Source organism: Heterodontus francisci, chromosome 36 (assembly GCF_036365525.1).
Source record: "Heterodontus francisci isolate sHetFra1 chromosome 36, sHetFra1.hap1, whole genome shotgun sequence".
Lineage (NCBI taxonomy): Eukaryota > Metazoa > Chordata > Chondrichthyes > Heterodontiformes > Heterodontidae > Heterodontus > Heterodontus francisci.
Genome location: NC_090406.1, coordinates 10,002,378 through 10,021,687, shown reverse-complemented (window position 1 = coordinate 10,021,687; position 19,310 = coordinate 10,002,378). Strand labels below are relative to the sequence as shown.

Sequence of the window (19,310 nt, the reverse complement as noted above, 5' to 3'; positions counted from 1 at the left end):
CTATATTTATGTTCCTTTCCCAATCTATTCTTCCTCTCTTGATTTTACAACAGGGCTGTTCAACATACAGCCTGCAGTCAGGGGCTCAGAGTGATGCTTCATTTTGGTTATTATTGATGATAGCACTGAAAGTCATCTCCACATTGCACCCTTGACACCCCATAATTAATAGATTTAAATAGTTAATACATTTATCAAAAAGACAGGATGGATATTTCCACTTTAGTAAAACAGTGGGGTCCCAAACCAAATTTTGCAAGCGGCTCCTGCAAGGCAAACACCACTCCAGTTACACTGAAGCTCATGTCATAACAGGTTTATTCAAACTTTTATGAACAGAAGTATTCAATCAATAGGAAAAACTTTTTTTCTAACTTATGCATTAAGCTTAATGGATTTGCCTGGTAGCGAAGCAACCTGAAGGTTACATCCCAATACCTGTGTATGCATGAATAAAACAAAACTAAATGTTTACTGAGAAAGTACCATAGTAGTAAGCATATTCACACTCTTGAATATCCATGAGTCAGCAATTTCAGTTGTTTTTACTGGCCACAGGCATGAATTGAATGTATTGGCAACAATGTAAAATAAGAAAATCAAGTTACCTAAACCCATTTAAATACCTATGGCTATTATGGAAATGTTTCTAAAAAAAAAAATACAATCTAAATTTGAGATGCTATGTATTTTAACTACTTCCATTTTAATAACTTTTGCTGTACACAGCCCTATCAAGAGCCAAGATATTGAATCAGTCCCACCACAAAATGAGTTTGACATCATGGTTTTACAATCTTGTTCTCTTCCCTCACAACTCCGTTCCACTGTTAATCCTTCTTAAATTTGACATACTATTTGATTTGTTGCCATGTTTATTCCATGCAAAGAGCGCTCATAAAATAGCCCAGGACCACTCGCAGCCAATTGCTTCTTCAACCAGCTTCCCCATGCATCCTGGACTAAGTGGTGGGTGTGTGTAAATAAATCCACCCCCACCATCTTTACAGTTAAATGCAAAGATGTCAGAGGAAGCATTGGCAACTGTCATTCCAACCTCACTTTAAAATTTTTTTTATTATCCGTTCTTGAGATGTAAGCATTGCTGACAAGATCAGCATTTATTGCCCGTCCCTAACTGCCCTTTTTTTAAGTTTTTGAGGTAGTGGTGAGCCGCCTTCTTGAACAGCTGCAGTCCATGTGGTGTAGGTACACCCACAGAGCATAGTTCTGTCTCGGTTTGATACTACTGAGTGGCTGGCTACGCCATTTCAGAGGACAGTTAAGAGTAAACCACATGACCTTCTGGTTTTTAAATTAGTTTTCCACCATCTCGGACCCTACTTTTGCTGCTGGTTCTCCTTCACAAAACTGCCATTATACAGATCAAATCTTTAAATGCCAACATTGTCTTGCATGCTGCAAACAGGATGCACACACTTGCTCCATTCCCCAATCCGAAGTAGTATTATAGCAGAGATGGGAACAGACAAGCACTTTTACATTATTGGACAGCAGGAACTTTACTCCCTTCTGTTGCCTGCAATCTTTAGTATGTATAGCATGTCACTTTGGGTACAACAGCATCATAAATTTTACAAATCAACCATCAGGTTAAGATTGTCCATTCCTTTCCACATAAACATGGGGGAAGTCAGCCCCATGTTTGCACTTAGGAGCAATCTGATGTCTATTACAAAGGAGAGCCCATATGACTGAAATATCATACATATTTAAATATATATAATAAAGAGAGAATATTTAAAGAAACATTTAACGAAATACAGAGCGAGTATACAGCCGAGAGGAAAAAGCTCACTTCACAGAAAAAACAGCCATGGACAACTAAAGAGATTAGGGATAGCATAAAACAAAAAGGGCTTACAAAAATGCACAACGCAGCACAGATCCAGCTGAATGGGATCGATACAAAGACCAGCAAAGGGTCACAAAGCAGCTTATAAGAGCTACTAAAAGAGATTATGAAAGGAAACTTGCAAGGGACATCAAAATCAATAAGAAATGTTATAGTTACATGAAGGGAAAGTGGATGGTCAAGAGCAATGTAGGCCCACTAAAAGCTGAAAATGGAGATATTGTCATTGATAATAGGGAAGTATTTACACTTGAAGAGGATAACTTGCCGGAAATCCCGAAAAAAAAAAAAATTAATAACCGATAGGGGACAGGGACTTAATACAATTAACGCAAGTAAAACATCAGTAACAAGGAAATTAATGGAATTAAAGAGTGAGAAATCCCCAGGACCTGACTGTTTCCATCCGAGGGTGTTAAAGGAAGTAGGGGAGCACATTGTAGATGCCCTAACTATAGTCTTTCAGAGTTCCCTAGATTCAGGAGTGGTCCCTCTGGACTGGAAAGTTGCACATGTCACTCCACTTTTTAAGAAGGGTGAAAGGGGCATCCAAGGAAATTACAGACCAGTTAGCCTGATATTTGTGGTGGGCAAGTTGCTGGAGTCTATAATCAAGGATAGGGTGACTGAACAGAGAAAAATTTCATTAATCAGGGACAGCCAGCATGGATTCATGACGGGAAGGTCATGCCTGACAAATCTCTGAGTTTTTTGAAGAGGTGACTAAGGTAGCGGACAGGGGAATGTCCATGGATGCTATTTATATGGACTTCCAGAAGGCATTTGATAAAGTCCCACATAAGAGACTGTTAACTAAGGTAGAAGCCCATGGAGTTGAGGGCAAATTATTGACCTGGTTAGGGAGTTGGTTGAGTGGTAGGCGACAGAGAGTGGGGATAATGGGTAAGTACTCCGATTGGCAGGATGTAACTAGTGGTGCCCTGCAGGGATCTGTGTTGGGGCCTCAATTATTCACATTATTCATTAACGACTTGGATGATGGCATAGTAAGTCATATATCCAAATTTGCTGATGATACAAAGTTATGCGGCATTGTGGACAGTCTAGATGATAGCATAAAATTGCAAAGAAATATTGACAGACTAGGCGAGTGGGCAAAACTGTGGCAGATGGATTTCAATGCAGGCAAGAGAGAGATTATCCATTTTGGACCAAAAAAAGGATAGAGCAGGGTACTTTTTAAAATGGGAAGAGGCTAAGTACAGTGGATGTCCAAAGAGACTTGGAAGCTCAGATGCATAGATCTTTAAAATGCCACGAGCAAGTGCAGAAAATAATCAAGGCTAATGGAATGCTAGCCTTTATATCTAGAGGATTGGAGTATAAAGACACTGAGGTTATGCTGCAGCTGCACAAAACCCTGGTTAGACCCTACTTGGAGTACTGTGAGCAGTTCTGGGCACCACACCTTAGGAAGGATATATTGGCCTTGGAGGGAGTGCAACGTAGGTTTACAAGAATGATACCTGGACTACAGGGGTTAAGTTACGAGGAGAGATTACACAAATTAGGCCTGTTTTCACTAGAATTTAGAAGGTTAAGGGGTGATCTGATCGTCTTCAAGATATTAACAAGAAAAGACAGGCTAGATAAAGATAAACTATTTCCACTGGTTGGAGATTCTAAAACTAGGGGGCATAGTCTAAAAATTAGGACCAGACTATTCAGGAGAGATGTTAGGAAGCAATTCTTCACGCAAAGGGTGGTAGAGGTTTGGAACACTCTCCCACCGTCAGCAGTTGAAGAATAGTTGTTAATTTAAAATCTGAGATAGATTTTTGTTAAGGAAAGATATTAAGGGATATGGGCCAAAGGCAGGTATATGGAGTAAGGCCACGGTTCAGCCATGATCTCAGAATGGCAGGACAGGCTCGAGGGGCTGAATGGCCTACTCCTGTTCCTATCTTCCTATGTTCCTAAATGGGCAGATTAGAGGAATTCAAAAGAATCAGCAGAGGTTACTGTCCCTTAAAAGGAATCATTTACAGCCAAATATGAAAGCACCATCAAATTCCATTAAATAGCATGCAGAACAGTGTAGAGCAGTTACACAGGGATAGGGTCTCCAACAATAAATTTGACTACAATCTCACCCTCCGCTCCAGCAGCCAGTTAAAGTTAACTCACCTGCTGCTCTACTATTCCATCCAACTGCTTTTTCTTTTCCTGCAGAAGGATCTCCTGTTTCTGTTGAAATATTTCTCTCCGCAAATGTTGGTTTTCTTCTTCAATCAGAAGCAAGTACTGTTCTGCCTTTTCTTGGTATTTTGCCAAATTATTTTCCCTCTACAAATGGAGTAAAAATGTTGAACTTTAAGCCTCTAAACCTCTGCAAGTTTCAAAATTACTTTGAATTTTGAGGTCATGAAGCTGAAAGATGTCAATTCTGACTGAAGGAATATCTTCTATTTCAGAAACCAATCCCAGCTCAGACACAGTCAGGATCCACTCCTAAACCCAAAAGTGGGGATCAGGTTACCTGCTCCAGAGTAGTCCTCACCTGACTGGAAGTCAAGTTTGTCTATCAGGATGGACTCTGGGTGAGGAACTCATCAAGGAGAAAAGGCACACACTGTGGAGTTAAAACTCCATAGCAAGCAGGTTTTCTGTCCTTAACTCTCAATGTACCTCCCCAATCGGCCCATGTAACCTGCCTGTTAACATCCAGGCTAAAGGCTTAAAGTAAACTCAAGTGAAATGTGAGAAAAAGGTTGTTAATAGGCAGGTAAGCAAAGATAAGTAAAAGAAAATGGAAAAGGAAAAAAAACTGTAAACTTTAGAAACATCCAGCAGGTCAGACAGCATCTGGGAGAGGAAGGTAGAGTTAACATTTCAGGTTGATGTTGAGTCAGAACTGGGAGATATTACAGAATCAGAACCATGAAAATGGGTTTGGAGAGAGAAAACAATTGGCCTGTGATTAGGCAGAGGACAGGAGATGATTAAATGATAGAAGTGCTGGTTTGATGCTTGTCAGCAGGTTTGATAATGGTGTCAGGTTTTGACCCAAGAGAAGAGTGCTGCAATTCAGAGAAAAATATACTGAAGTGAATGAGGAGAAACTGACCAGGCTGGTCAGACCTGCATTTTACAATGGAAAGAGGGGCAAGAAGCCAGAAGGGTCCAAGTGAAACAGAAATTCTAAAAAGACAAGAAAGAATCCCCTGTGCAGGAGGAAGCTTCCTGGCTAAAACAGCAGGTGTGGAGGGGAAGGTAACAGAAGAACTCAGCATCATGTATAGATCGATATTCATCGAGTTGGAGATGCAATGGAATGATTCTGAGGCTTTTGCGGAGGATGTATCATTTGGGGTCAGAAGAAAGTAATGGGGAAGAGGGAGCAAAGAGTCATTGAAGCTTTTCGTTGTTACCACATCAAAAGGAAGAAAAAGGTTTTTGTTAAAAGTGCCGGTGAGGCAAAGAATGAAATGGAAACAAAGATCAAGACAGCTCTGAAGTAAAGTGAGTCAGCTTTGCTGAAGAGAAAAAGGTCAAGAACATGTGTGAGGAAGACAAATTGACCTTTCAGGTAGGGCCTATATTAGAATATTTATCTTTCTTTCTCAGACCCACGCAACTATACACTTCTACTACTTTCTGTTGTAAGGGAGAGGGACATAACCGAGAAAAACAAATGTTAGTGCAATCATATCTCACCGTACAGGCCAAGTAGGAGTAGAGCAATGCATCAAAATTATGCACTTCAACTGCATCTTCTTCGGATAGCGAAGGACACTACATAAAAGAAATGAGTTAAAAAAAAAATGTAAATGATATCTGGATGAGTCAAACTAAAACAAACACTCAGGGTTAAAGCACTAGCCATCTAAAGAAACATAAGCACTATAGGCGCTTCAATCTTAAACTTTCTGTACATATTTTTAAATAGTAAACCTTCAAAGTCCTACTTTGTCAAGGCAATTCAGACTATTTAATAATTTTTAAAATAAAGATTAGAGAAAGGCAGGCTGACCGGAATTAATATAGCACTTTCCTGAATTTTTTTCCTTTTATTCATTCTTGGGATGTGGACATCGCTGCTATGGCCAGAATTTTTGCCAATCCTTACTTGCCCTCAAGTAGGTGGCAGTGAGCCACCTTCTTGAACCATTGCAACCCTTGTGGTGCAAGTGCACCAACAATGCTGTTAGGTAGATAGTTCCTCCACTGTTGTTTTATCAGACTGTCCATCATGTGCTGGAGGGGCGGCACAGTGGCGCAAGGGGCAGCACAGTGGCATAGTGGTTAGCACCGCAGCCTCACAGCTCCAGGGACACGGGTTCAATTCTGGGTACTGCCTGCGTGGAGTTTGCACGTTCTCCCTGTGACTGCGTGGGTTTTCGCCGGGTGCTCCGGTTTCCTCCCACAGCCAAAGACTTGCAGGTTGATAGGTAAATGGGCCATTGTAAATTGCCTCTAGTGTAGGTAGGTGGTAGGGAATATGGGATTACTGTAGGGTTAGTATAAATGGGTGGTTGTTGGTCAGCACAGACTCGGTGGGCCGAAGGTCCTGTTTCAGTGCTATCTCTAAATAAATAAATATAAAATAAATAAATTTCCTCCAATTAAATATTGGAAAGTCTAAAACATTGTCTTTGGTGCCCAGTCCAAACTCAGTTTCCCAGCTATCAATTACATCCCTCTCCCTGGCAACTGTCTGAGACTAAACCAGATTGTTCCCAATCTTAGTGTCATGTTTGACCCCATCATGAGCTTCCGACCACATATTCACGCCATCACGAAGACCACCTATTTTCATCTCCATTACATCGCCTGACTTCACCCCATCTCAGTTCATCTGCTGAAACCTTTATGTACGACTTTGTTACCTTTAGACTTGACTATTCCAATGCACTCCTGGCTTGTCTCCCACATTCTACCCTCTGTAAACTTGAAGTCACCCAAAATTCTGCTGCCAGTGTCTAAACTCGCACTAAGTCCCATTCACCTATCAGCCCTCTGCTCACTGGCCTACACAGGCTCCAGGTGAACAACAGCTTGATTTTAAAATTCACATCCTTGTTTTCAAACTGTTCATGGTCTTGCCACTCCCTATCTTTATAACCTCCTCCAGCCCACAACCCTCAGATCATCAGTTCACATTTAATTCTGGCCTTTTAAGCATCCCCGATTTTAATCGCTCCCCCATTGGTGATCGGACCTTCACTTGCTGAGGCACCAAGCTGCAGAATTCCTTCCCTACACCTATTAGTCTCGCTTTCCTCTTAACACTCAACTAATTCTGGCCAAGCTTTGTCATCTGAACCAATACCTTATGTGGCTCTGTCATATTTTGTATCATGCTCCTCTGCCCAGTGACATTTTATTCCATTAAAGACACTATAAATACAAGTTGCTGTTGTAGAGCCAGGATCTTGACTAAGCAACAATGAAGGATTGGCACTATATTAACATTTCAGTATGGAGACACTTGGAGAACTTGCAGGTGGTGCAGCCTGCTGCACCAGTTCTTCTAGGTGGTAAAGGTCATGGGTTCGGAAGGTACTGTTGAAGCCCTGATGAGTTTCTGCAGTGCGTCTTGTAGATGGCAAACACAGCAACCACGGTGGCCTTGTGGTGGATGGGGTGCCAATCAAGCTGGCTGCTTTGCCTAGATGGTTTTGAGTCTTTTTAAAAAAAGTGTTATGGGAACTGCACTCACCCAGGCAAGTGAACAGGATTCCATCACTCGTGACTTATACTTTGCAGATGGTGGAAAGGCTTTGGAGTCAGGAGGTAAGCTATTTGCTGAAGAATACAAAGCCTCTGACCTGCTCTTGTAGCCACAGTATTTATGTGGCTGGTCTAGTTAAGTTTCTGGTCAATGGCAACCCCCAGGATGTTGATGGGAGATTCAGTAACTACATGTCACTGAACATCAATGGGAGGTGGCTAGATGCTCTGTTGTTGATGATCATTGCTTGGCACTCGTGTGGTACAAATGTTACCGGTCACTTATCAGCCCAAGCCTGAATGTTTTTCAGGTCTTTCTATATGCAGACATGAACTGCTTCAGTATCTGAGGGGTTGGGAATGGTACTGAACACTGTGCAATCCATGAACATCCTCACTTCTGACCTTATTTTGGAGGGAAGATCATTGATGAAGCAGCTGAAGATGGTTGGGCCTAAGACACTGTCCTGAGGAACTCCTCTCGCAATGTCCTGGGGCTAAGATGATTGACCTCCAACAACCACAACCATCGTCCTTTGTATTAGGTGCGCCTCGAGGCAGAGGAGAGAGAGTTTTCCCTCCCCCGATTCCCATTGACTGCAATTTTAACAGGACTCCTCGATACCACACTCAAATCAAATGCTACCTCAATGTCAAGGGCAATCACTCTCACCTCACTTCTTGAATTCAGTTCTTTGTCTATGTTTGGGACAAGGCTGCAACAAAGTCTGGATCTTGGCACAACCCAAATGGAGCACTGGTGAGCAGGTTATTAGTAAGAGAGTGCCATTTGATAGCACTGCTGACAACACCCACTTTGCTGATTGAAAGTAGACTGATGGGGTGGTAACTGGCCAGATTGGATTTGTGCTGCTTTTTGTGGACAGGCCATACCTGAGTAATTTTTACATTGTTGGGTAAATGCCAGTGTTGTAGCTGTACAGAAAGCCTGGCTATAGGAGCAGCTAGTTCTGAAGAACAAGTCTTCAGCACTATAGCCAGGATGCTGTCAGAGCTCAAAGCCTTTGCTGTATCTTGAAATCACATGGACCAAATTTAATTGGCTGAAGACTAACTTCTGCGATGGTGGGACCTCAGGAGATGGCAGAGATGAATTAGCTACTCGATACTTCTTGAAGACGGCTGTAAATGCTTCAGCCTTGTCTTTTGGACTCATGCTGGCTTCACCATCAGTGAGGATGGGGATGTTCATCAAGCCTGCTCCCTCCGCTATAAAAGTTTAATCATTTACGACTGGATATGACAGACTGCAGAGCTTTGATCTAATTTGTCAGATGCGAGTGCGCTTAGATCTGTCCATAGCATGCTGCTTCTGCTGTTCAGCTCGTATATAGTCCAGTGTTGTAGGCACAGGACGTCCCAAAGCAGTTTACAGTCAATGATGTACTTTTTGAAGCGTGGATTCAAAATTATTCCAGCACTGTTGTAATGTAGGAAAACATGGCAGCAAATTTGCATACAGCAAGTTCCCACAAACAGCAATGAGATAATAACCGAGTAATCTGTTCTTAGTGATCTTGGTGAGGAATAAATATTGGCCAGGACACCAGGGAGAACTTCCCTACTCTTCCAATAGTTCCATGGGATCTTTTATCTCCACCTGAGAAGGCAGAGGAGTCTAAAGCACTGCAATGCCCTGTTGGATAGTCTTGTATGTGAGGTAAAGGTCTGCAAAGGAAACCCGACCGAGCCCGAATGCCGGACCCAGAAGTACGACCCGACCCGAACCAGACACATCGGGTCCCGTTGGGGTCGGGTCAGGTAGCCGGCCGTTTCCCACGTACTGATGTACAGGCCTGCTACTCGGCCCAACCCCGACGGGACCCGACATGTGTCGGGTTTGGGTTGGGTCGGGTTGCACTTCCGGGTCCGGCCAGGTTTCCTTTGCAGACCTTTAGATGAGTCTGATGAATGATCACAGACCTGAAATGTTAACTGTTTCTCTCTCCACAGATGCTGCTAGACCTGCTGAGTATTTCCAGCATTCAGTTTTTAAAATATTTTAGGCAGATGGGTCCCCAGTTTAACGTCTCATCTGAAAGACGGCACCTCCACCAGTGCAGCACTCCTTAGTACTGCACTGGAATGTTGAGCACAAAAATTTAGGTTAAGTCTCTGGAGTGGGACTTGAACCCACCACTTTTGACTCAGACAAAAGTTCTATCACTGATCCAAGATTAGTACTCAATAAACCTGCCTCTTAACACATCAATCGAGTACAGCAACATACAACAGTGTTTCATACCAAAAACATTCACAGGTTAGATTTACTATTTGAGCTGATTTCAAGTTTGACTGCAGTTAGTGCACTCCAGTTAACTCAGCATCCTATTATGGGGATGAAGTGGTTGGGGAAAATAAGCCAAGGTTTCCGACTCCACATTGAGTGTAATTGGAAAGCAATGTTTGGTTAACATTCTCAGTTTGGTTAATGTTCACCATCTGGGGTCAAGAATGGGTGAGGTACTGGAGGGTGACTGGCACTTGTACAAGTGCCAACTTCGTCAATTAGAAGCATAAAGCGATAAAAGTGCATAGCACAACAAAATTTCCACCTGATGCTGCATTCCCATATCTTTTAAAAATTAAGCTTAATTCTCAGAGATGAATAGCTGCCATTTACAATCTTATCAAGGTCACACCAACAAAAAGCAGGGCTTGTAGACAATGCGAGCCAGTCAGTCTAAGACATATTGGATTTTAACAAGAATTTCTATTGGCCATTTAAAGCAAGTTTCTAACTTAACAGCTAAGAGGCCAATCATGCTCTGGTATCCATATTAGACTAGCACATGTACAGTGTCATGCAGGTCTAGATTTACACTGCCAGCTCTCACATCACACCCTAAACCAGGATCAATGAGTTTTTGCCATTGACAATTATCCAAATGCCAATTATATTTTAATGATAGATAGAAGGAATTATTCCTGTTAACATTCCAAATTTTAAATCTCGCTGGTTTTAAAAATTCCCAGAGTTATATTTTAGAAAAAGTTGGCTTTGCAGAAGGATGCAGTTATATTGCACTGTGTGAACCCTCCCCCAGAAGTGGATCCACCCTATTTAGTTCACTTTAGCTGGCTTCATTCAACGCAAAGCCAAATCCATCACCTCAAACCACTTAGAACTGGTCTACAGACTGACCCATTTCAACATTCTTGACTAAAAACTAGACTTGAAATGAACCCAGTTCTTATTGTACTGAACATTAACAAGATATTCTTTTATCTAGAGCTTTCAATCAACAACTTAATTGTGTAGAATAATAATTCTGGAGTATTCATGGAGTAGCAGCCATAATGTTGGCATTTACAGTAAACATTTCACACCCCTGCCAGCAGCCACAGAATGAAAAACTCCTCAGCAGTGGTGTGATTGGGGGATAGCGGTGGCAGGCGAAGGATTCTACAACCAGCTGCTGGAACCCTCTGTGAAAGGAGGAGTAGAAGGGGATAGAAAGAAAGGCTAGGGTTCCTACTCATGGTTATAAAGGAACTTCTGAAAGTGCACATGTACAAATGCCAGATGAGGCTTCCGTGTAATGCTCTTCGCAGTCAAATAGCCTGCTAACAAAACAAACTTTGTAGTCAAAGCTCAAACATGGATAAAAGCCACTCAGATGAGATCATCAGATTGCCCAAGGAACGGTGTCGAAAAGGGGTAACCAAATTAATCATAGGTTAGTTGTCAGGTGGAATGCTATCTCAGCAGCAAAGACAACCCAAGGCAAAAGCACAACCCTGCTTTTGTCTATAGAAATGGTCCATAGGTCAACTAATCCCCTATTGGAAGGAGAGGAATAAAGTCAGGGAAGTTACTTGAAAAAGCAGGCAACTGTTTGTAGGTTACAAAAAACAAGGACAACAGCATCACAACTTCTGTAATACGGTACAAAAAATGTTCAGATAGGTCCACTGCGGTCTTAATGTTAGAGACCATACTTTTCTCATACTAAAACTTTAATTTATTAAGTCTAAATAGTTAAAGTCTGGGTTTTAATCAACAATGTTGAGCAAGTCAAACTGTTATAGTCCAGTTCTGCATGTCACCCCCACCCCATCCTCAATATTCATCCCAATTCAGTATCATAGAAGCTTTTGATAATAATGAAGATATTAACTAAGAGGATTAGATAGGATGAGCTTCAAACCAAAAGCATAGATTGAGCTCATCAGTTTCATACCCAACAAGATGAGCAGGAGCAATATAGGTTTTGAAAAATAAAGCATCTTACGACTAGTATCAGCTCACTTTGTCTGCAACAATGAATACTCAGGTGTTACATTTCTGGTTGCATGCCCAAAGTATAATCATCTTATTGGCAACAACTTACATTTATATTGTACATTTAATCTAGCAAAACCTCCCAAGGCACTGAACTAGTGTGATAATAAAAACGAGCCACAGAGGTTATCAGGTATATAAAGAGACATCAGACTCAGCCAGTAGCATTGTAGTAAAGCATAATAGTCCACTTACTGTGGAAACCATTGCAACTTTTTTTGCTTTCAAACCTGGTTTACATCTAGAGAACTTTCAACTTTTTAAAAAGGTGAAGAACTGGCAGTTACAGGTTTAATCACTAAAGTTAGTAGTGCTGGGAACAATGCAGGGAGGAACTAAGAGACCACCTAAAACAGCAACATTGAAGTACATATTGGTGCAGGTGTGAATTTTTTCCAACAATGTATTGATATGAATAGTCTAAGTAAGCTCAATGACAACACGGTTTTCATTAAATAAAATGTACAGTTTCTTACTAGAGTAGGTTCCAGAACGGAGGTAATACATTCCGGCACTTCGATTGCAGAATATTCAGCTGAAATCAGAAATGGGCAATAATTCTGAATTTTTTTTTTTTACTGCATCAGCAACAACTCAAAAGGCAATTTTCAAAAAGGCCTTTTTATTTAATTCTCAATAAAAGCTACACCATAACAGCTCACCATCATCCTTTCTATGTTGATACCAACATTGGGTTCACTTTACACACATTAGTTTCTGCAGCATTGTTGCAACAAATGAGTAGCTGAGCAATACAAACCAGGCATATTTCAGTTGTCTAGCAGAGCACTTAAGTGGCCATTCTTGATGGATAAACAGACCGTGACTGTTGACAGGGTATTCAAGAAAGTGATACATCACAGCTGATCCCAATCCCATCCTCACTTTCACCAGTGGTCACTGAAATGTGACCAGGAGCAAGAAGCCTGACCAGTTTTCTTGTCTAAAACCAAGGGTTGTTGAGGCCAATTGTGGCACCCTACTTGCCACCTTGATTAATGCTTCACAGACAATACAGGCTGAGGTTGAGAGGCTGCTCATCTGCATTGTTCAGTCATTCACTTTCTTAGCCAGCTGAGCCATCACAGGACACCAGGCTTTGCTACAGCTAATGAACAGTTTATACAAAATAACAAGAAATGCTGGAAATACTCAGCAGGTCTGGCAGCATCTGTGGAGAGAGCAGCAGAGTTAACGTTTCAGGTCAAATAGCCTAATTATAGGAAAGTAAGAGAGTTCCTAGCATAGTATTTTAGATGCCTTTATTCACTGACACCAACATGTACTGTGTAAAGGATTACTTTATGAAGGGTCACTGACCTGAAACGTTAACTCTGCTTCTCTCTCCACAGATGCTGCCAGACCTGAGTATTTCTAGCATTTCTTGTTTTTATTTCAGATTTCCAGCATCTGCAGTATTTTGCTTTTATAACAATTTATATAGCTTACCTGCATGCACAGAGGAAGAGATGCTGAGGCATACTTAGGAGTAAGCCTTTACCCAGTACATGTTGGTGCCAGCGATAAAAGGCATCTAAAATACTATGCTAGGAACTCTTACTTTCCTATAATTAGGCTATTTGACTTTGACATGAAAAAACAGGCAAGTTGAAGTCAGTACCTCAGACAATTTTCAAACAGTTCAATGCCAAATGTTACACATTTTAAACAGGTTCTTCTATGTTGAGATTTTTTGTCAACTCCCATCTCACAAAATATTTATAGAGGTAACCTGGAAAGGAAAGAATCCTGGTGTGCACAGAAGGGAGTAAAAAAAACAAAAAAAAAAACAAAAAAAAAAAAAACTTACATTTCATAGCTGACAAATCCCAGTTTAGAGATGGCATAAGCGCACTTTCCTCAAGCCCTGTAGAATGCAGATCCGAACACTTTTTCTTTATGTTTAGTCCTGTTGATATAAGCAAGGACACATCAACATACATCACTCAATGTTATTAGGCACAGCACTTCATCTCCAAGTAAACAATTATTGGGGCTTCAGATGGAGAATGGGAATTCTTTAAGTGTTGAATGAGCATATCTCAAACTGAAAATTAGTTTAACGTTTTGAATTTAGAACTTTAAAAACTGCAAAACAAACTGCAAACTAGTTAATGGAATGTGCCAGTCAGTAACAGTTAAGTGTCAATCAGCTGCAAGTCTGAATAGCTGCAAATTAGTCAGCAGGAAGCTGAATGAGCTTGGGTGCGGCTCAAAAAGGTTAATAAAAGTAAACAGTACCTGCTGGCGCAGAGTGCTTGCAAAAGGAATGAAGCATAAATGGAATGGAAAAGTTGGGAATTGGTGCAGGGAAGAAGGAGGTTGTCTCCAATATTTCTAGTGGTTCGTGTAAGCTTGAACCAATGAGCGTTTAAAATTCTCTGTCCAGTGTTTGTGCTTCGTGCAGGTTAGTGTAGAAAAATAAAGATTAACATTAAAAAGTAGATATAATACAGAAACCCCACAAACAAATATAAAAAAAAATAATTGAAGAGGTCAAACAAGAAAATCTAGTTCTGAATAGTACCCTTGACCTTGAAGGTGTTTTTTTGCTGGGTGATTGTTTGAATTATTGATCGGTTGGTTACAGCCACTTACTTTTTAGCCCAGGTTCTGAAATTTTCTCATGACCCTATTAATTAAAAATAAAACAGTTTAGGTTAGCCCAGCACTTCAAGGAAACACTCAGCAGTCCCTTTTCCCAACACGTTCTAATGATACATTGGTAAATTTGGGAATAAATTTGAATTCCTTCTTTTTGCTGCCACCTTTGTCTCTTTACCAGAGATTCTGACTCATTGTTGGGTAACAGTTCCACACTTATCAGTTACCCTGCAGCAACTTGTCAGTGACCATTCTTCACATATTAATCTACACATATGTACTTTCCACAAAAGGATCACTGGATAGTGATCACAACCCAAAAAGGTGGTGAAGTGGGGTAAAGATGATTTTTCTCTTCCACAGCTCTGAAACGCAGAGACCAATTGCAGCACCCTGACAGTATCCCAACTGAGTTCAGCTAGTGCAGCAGAGACCAGATATCAAATTTTAGACCATGATCATCGGCACAGCACAGCCTCATCTAGTAACCCACACATCAAGTCCTTGCTTTACCAAATCTATAAGTTACACAATGGTTAAGTCAGGATGCATTCACATTACAATCACTGGACCTCAGTGAATCAATTCAGAGTTCACTTCTGATACCTCCACAACCTGATCTCAGCTTGTGGGGATTTCCTTGGCAGTGTTGTGGTGACATTATGACTGCAAAGCATCACCAAAAGCAGTTTCCTCAAGATACTTGAGTTTTATTTCAGCTCTGCATCAGATGACAATATACTATTGCGTTTATGCACCTTCAAATGGGCAAACTTTAGAGCAGATGTGAACCACTGAACTTGGGATCAGAACTGCCTAACTGTGGCTTAAAGAAAAAGCACATCTCTCATCTAATAAATGCGACACAAAATAAAATTACCACTGATCCTGCAAATGCATGTAAGTTATTAAGAAGAAAATACTCCTTCTCTAGGACAGCCTCAAAGATGGGAACCTGGTATCCAAGTACGAGGATAAATAAGGTCCTTCCATCTAAATTACTTAAGGTCTCCATACAAAATTATCAGACTCCCTTTTGGAAGCCTATTGTTGACATCTATGAAGATGGATGCAACATTGCTGGGGAGTGGAAGCAGCAAATATTTAACAGCACCTTTGAAGTATTAAAATATCCCAAGGCACTTCACAGGACTGTTATAAAGCAAAATTTGACACCAAGTTACATAAGGTGCTATTAGGGCAGATGCCGAAAAGCTTGGTCAGAGGCAGGTTTTATGGAACGTCTTAAAAAGGAGGAAAGGGAGATAAAAGAGACCGAGAGCTTTAGGGAGGGAATTCCAGATCTTAGAGCCTAGGCAGCTGAAGGCTTCCAATGGAAGAGCAAGAAGAAAAAAGGGTGAAGAAAGGTACCTTTATGTCAGGCCTCACTAAAAGCAATAATTACTTACTAAGCATTCTTAGGCCAGCATCATCTCCAGTGGAATCAGATCCAAATTAGACCGTCCATCCACAGACCATGAAAGGGGGGCATGACTAGGCTCTCCCTATCCCCCTCCAAAAAAAGCTAGCTACTAACCCATCACCCTCCCTCGGAACGAATAGCTATACTTAGTTTAAGTGCTTTAATCTGGTTAGCAAAATAAATGCAGGTTTGTGTTTTACATACCCAACGTTAGAACCAATTAGAAAGGAAGATGCCACCTCTTACCCTACTGACCACTTTCTTTTTCATGGCTGCAGCTTCTCGAAATCGAGATGGTACTATTCGAGCCCCTGCTAGAGAAAGACAGCGTGGAAAAGTGTACCAAAAATTCAATTTCACTGCAGCAATATATTTTTATTGAAACCAAATAGGAAATTTGTAAAAAAAAAAAATACAAGCTTCACAATAGATGTGGGTAATATAATAATGCATAGCTGAGAAGGGTACATGATTGGAGTACTGCTTCTAAAAGCTGCAAGACCAAATCTCAAGCCCCTCCTTTTTTCATCTTCCCCTGGAGAGGCAGCTAACTTCACCCAAACAACCTACATCATCTCAGCACAATGCCACATAGACAAATGCAGAGTTTAACCTGAAAATTACAGCCCTCCATAAACTCTAATCTACTCCTTCTGGCTACAATATCTAAAATTCAGACAACATGGAAAGGTCTATTTAAAGTTATTAATGGATATTTCACATTTTCATGGATGGTCGAAGACACACGAAGAACTTGTCCACAGTTTGCCACAAAACAAATCTTCCTCTTACCTTTTGGCTTCCCAATATATTCCTCCATTGAAGATGCTCTGGAAAAAAAAAACAAGGTTGAGTCATCAAAACCTGAACTGCTGACTTGATGAAAAAGGAGAATTCTTTCAAGATTAACGATACAGTGGCACTTAAATAAAGGATTAAAAAGTCTAGAAATGCACAGTGCTATCACTAAAATTTCAGTAAAGCATCATGGTATTTATGTGAAACCATTTGATGCCAACCAAAGTGGAGACAAAATACCCAGCAATAGAATTACAGATTTTGTTTTCAAACTTGTGCTGCATCTAGAGAGCAGTTTGAGCTGCACAGTATTGGGCGAAGAGGGCAATCCTAGGGCAGTTACAAGTCGAGGCAGTCATTGTGCAGATGAACTTAGAGCAACAGAAAAAAAAAAATAAGCAACATTGGCTCAAATTTGTCCTATGAAATTGCTGTCAATGGTACCACTATGACAGCACAACTGACATTTGATAGGTTGGTTACAGTGCCTCTTTCATCAGAATTCAGCATTTATTATTTCAAAGGTTTTGCTTTTTATGTATAAGAATGAAATAGAATTAAACAGCATTGCTTTATTTCATGGAAATCACAGGTAAACAACAGATATAGCACCTTTAATGTACCAAAATATCCCAAGCCACTCCACAGGAGCATTATAAAACAAAATGAGACACCAAGCCACATAAGGCGGGATGAGGGCAGATGCCTAAAACCTACCTCTTTGGCCTTTTAAGGAGCTTCTCAAAGGAAGAAAAAAAAAAAGAGGTAAAGAGGCAGTTTAGGGAGGGAACTCCAGAGCTGAACAATGGAGCAATTAAAATCAGGATACTCAAGGGGCCAGATGATTTCTCCTCATCAGTCCTAAATGGCTGACCCCTTATTCTAGATCCTCCAGCCAGGGGCAAATTTCTCTTAGCAATTATCTTGTCAAGCCCCTTAAGAATTTTATAAGTTTGTTAGATCACCTCTCATTCTTTTAAACTCCAGGGAACATAGGTTTAGTCTACTCAATCTCTCATTAGGACAATCCCCTCAACCCAGAAACCAGTCTAGTGAACCATTGTTGCACTCCTGCAAGGGCAAGTATGTCCTTCCTCAGGTAAGGAGACCAAAACTGCACAGTACTCCAAGGGTGGCCTCACTAATGCACTGTATAATTGTACTAAGACTTGTTTACTCATCCACTCCAAACCCTTCATAACAAAAGCTAACATACCACTTGCCTTCCTCATTGCTTTTTTCTACATGTTAACTTTCTGTGATTCAGCCAGGTCCCTCTGAATACAAACATTTCTCAGTCTCGTCAAACAAAAAACATTCTGCCTTCTTGTTTTTCCACCAAAATGGAGCACTTCATGTTTTGTCACCTTGTATCCCAACTGTCACGTTCTTGCCCACTCACCCAATCTGTCTATGTCGCTGCAACCTCTTAACATCCTCCTCACAACCTACTTTTCCACCTAACTTTGTATCGTTATGTTTCTTTTAAAACAAGTTAATGGGGCTAATTAGTTCAGCCAATCACATTAGTCTGCAGGCAACAGAAAGCATACAGACAAAAGCTAATCATTTGTGGGGGAGCGCATGTGGTGTTGAAGGAGAATGGGAACAAAAGTGATTGACTGATGACATGGTTAGCCATTGTCAGAAATAGACATGGCTTACTGACAAGTGATTGGGGGGCAGGGAAAAGAGAAGCAAGCTGTACCAAAATATCCAAGTATTCCTACTTAGGTATACTTAGTGCTAGTGCAAAAGAAAAGGAAAGTTCCACCCCACCCCAACAAACAATCACCTCACTGTTTGACAAGGGCAAAATGTGGCATCGTTTGAAAGATTGATTTATGAAATTATTTTTCTTACTCACAGAAGCCTCATAAAATATGCCAGTAAGACTGTCATCTTAGCAGTGAATTCAGAGAACTGCAAGAACAGCGAAACACAAAGCCAAGTGCAAATTCAAAAACAGTATGCACTCAGGAGTCGATTGCTGATTAAACCACTTATAGTCAATGTGACAAAGCAAAAGTTGCAAATTTCTGGGCTTCGTTTCTATACATGAAATAATGTAACAGTTGTATGTACTGGTATGCACTAGGCCAGCATGCTGTTTTTGTGGTGGTTAAAAGACCAATTGGTAAAAGTACCAATCATTTCAGGGAAGGCAGCTAAATTTTGGGAGCAGTATTTTCTTTACATTCTCCTCTTTTCTAAACATTCTTAAAACGTGCAGTTCCCCTTATACCTGCAAATTATATTGCAGCTTCTTGCATTACATTTCAAATAGTTTGTACAGGTGCCAATTGTCAACACATGAGGAAACCTGTCCATTACACCCCTAATTTTAACGATATAAACTTGATGCAGCTGGCTTCAAGAAGCAAAGGCCTCATCATGCATCCAAGAAATATTCTTAACAACTGACTCAACATCCAATTTAACAAGCAGGTGGCACTAGAGAAACCAGACATCACTTTGAATACTTACAGATCTGATCCTTTGTTTTCTTCTTTATATACTGCAAAGAAAATAGGAACATATTAACATACTGCATTTCTCCTGCTGTTAAAAAGGAAAGCAGCAGGCTCTAAATACACCAAAGGCTGAAT

General features: G+C 40.7%; 1 protein-coding gene across 3 annotated transcripts in view; it reads right to left on the bottom strand.

Annotated features, from left to right (window-relative positions):
* The window catches only part of haus8 (HAUS augmin like complex subunit 8), a 40,426-nt gene that overhangs the window by 8,784 nt on the left and 12,332 nt on the right, over positions 1-19,310 (bottom strand). For 2 of the 3 annotated variants that reach the window (XM_068016146.1, XM_068016148.1), the window contains exons 5-12: positions 19,189-19,219; positions 16,696-16,733; positions 16,150-16,217; positions 14,475-14,508; positions 13,687-13,785; positions 12,353-12,411; positions 5,555-5,632; positions 4,025-4,183 (exon numbers count right to left, since the gene is read on the bottom strand). In XM_068016146.1, coding sequence (XP_067872247.1) covers positions 4,025-4,183; positions 5,555-5,632; positions 12,353-12,411; positions 13,687-13,785; positions 14,475-14,508; positions 16,150-16,217; positions 16,696-16,733; positions 19,189-19,219 — 566 coding nt within the window. The remainder of the gene's footprint in view (positions 1-4,024; positions 4,184-5,554; positions 5,633-12,352; positions 12,412-13,686; positions 13,786-14,474; positions 14,509-16,149; positions 16,218-16,695; positions 16,734-19,188; positions 19,220-19,310) is intronic. The other variant, XM_068016147.1, reaches the window with a different exon arrangement.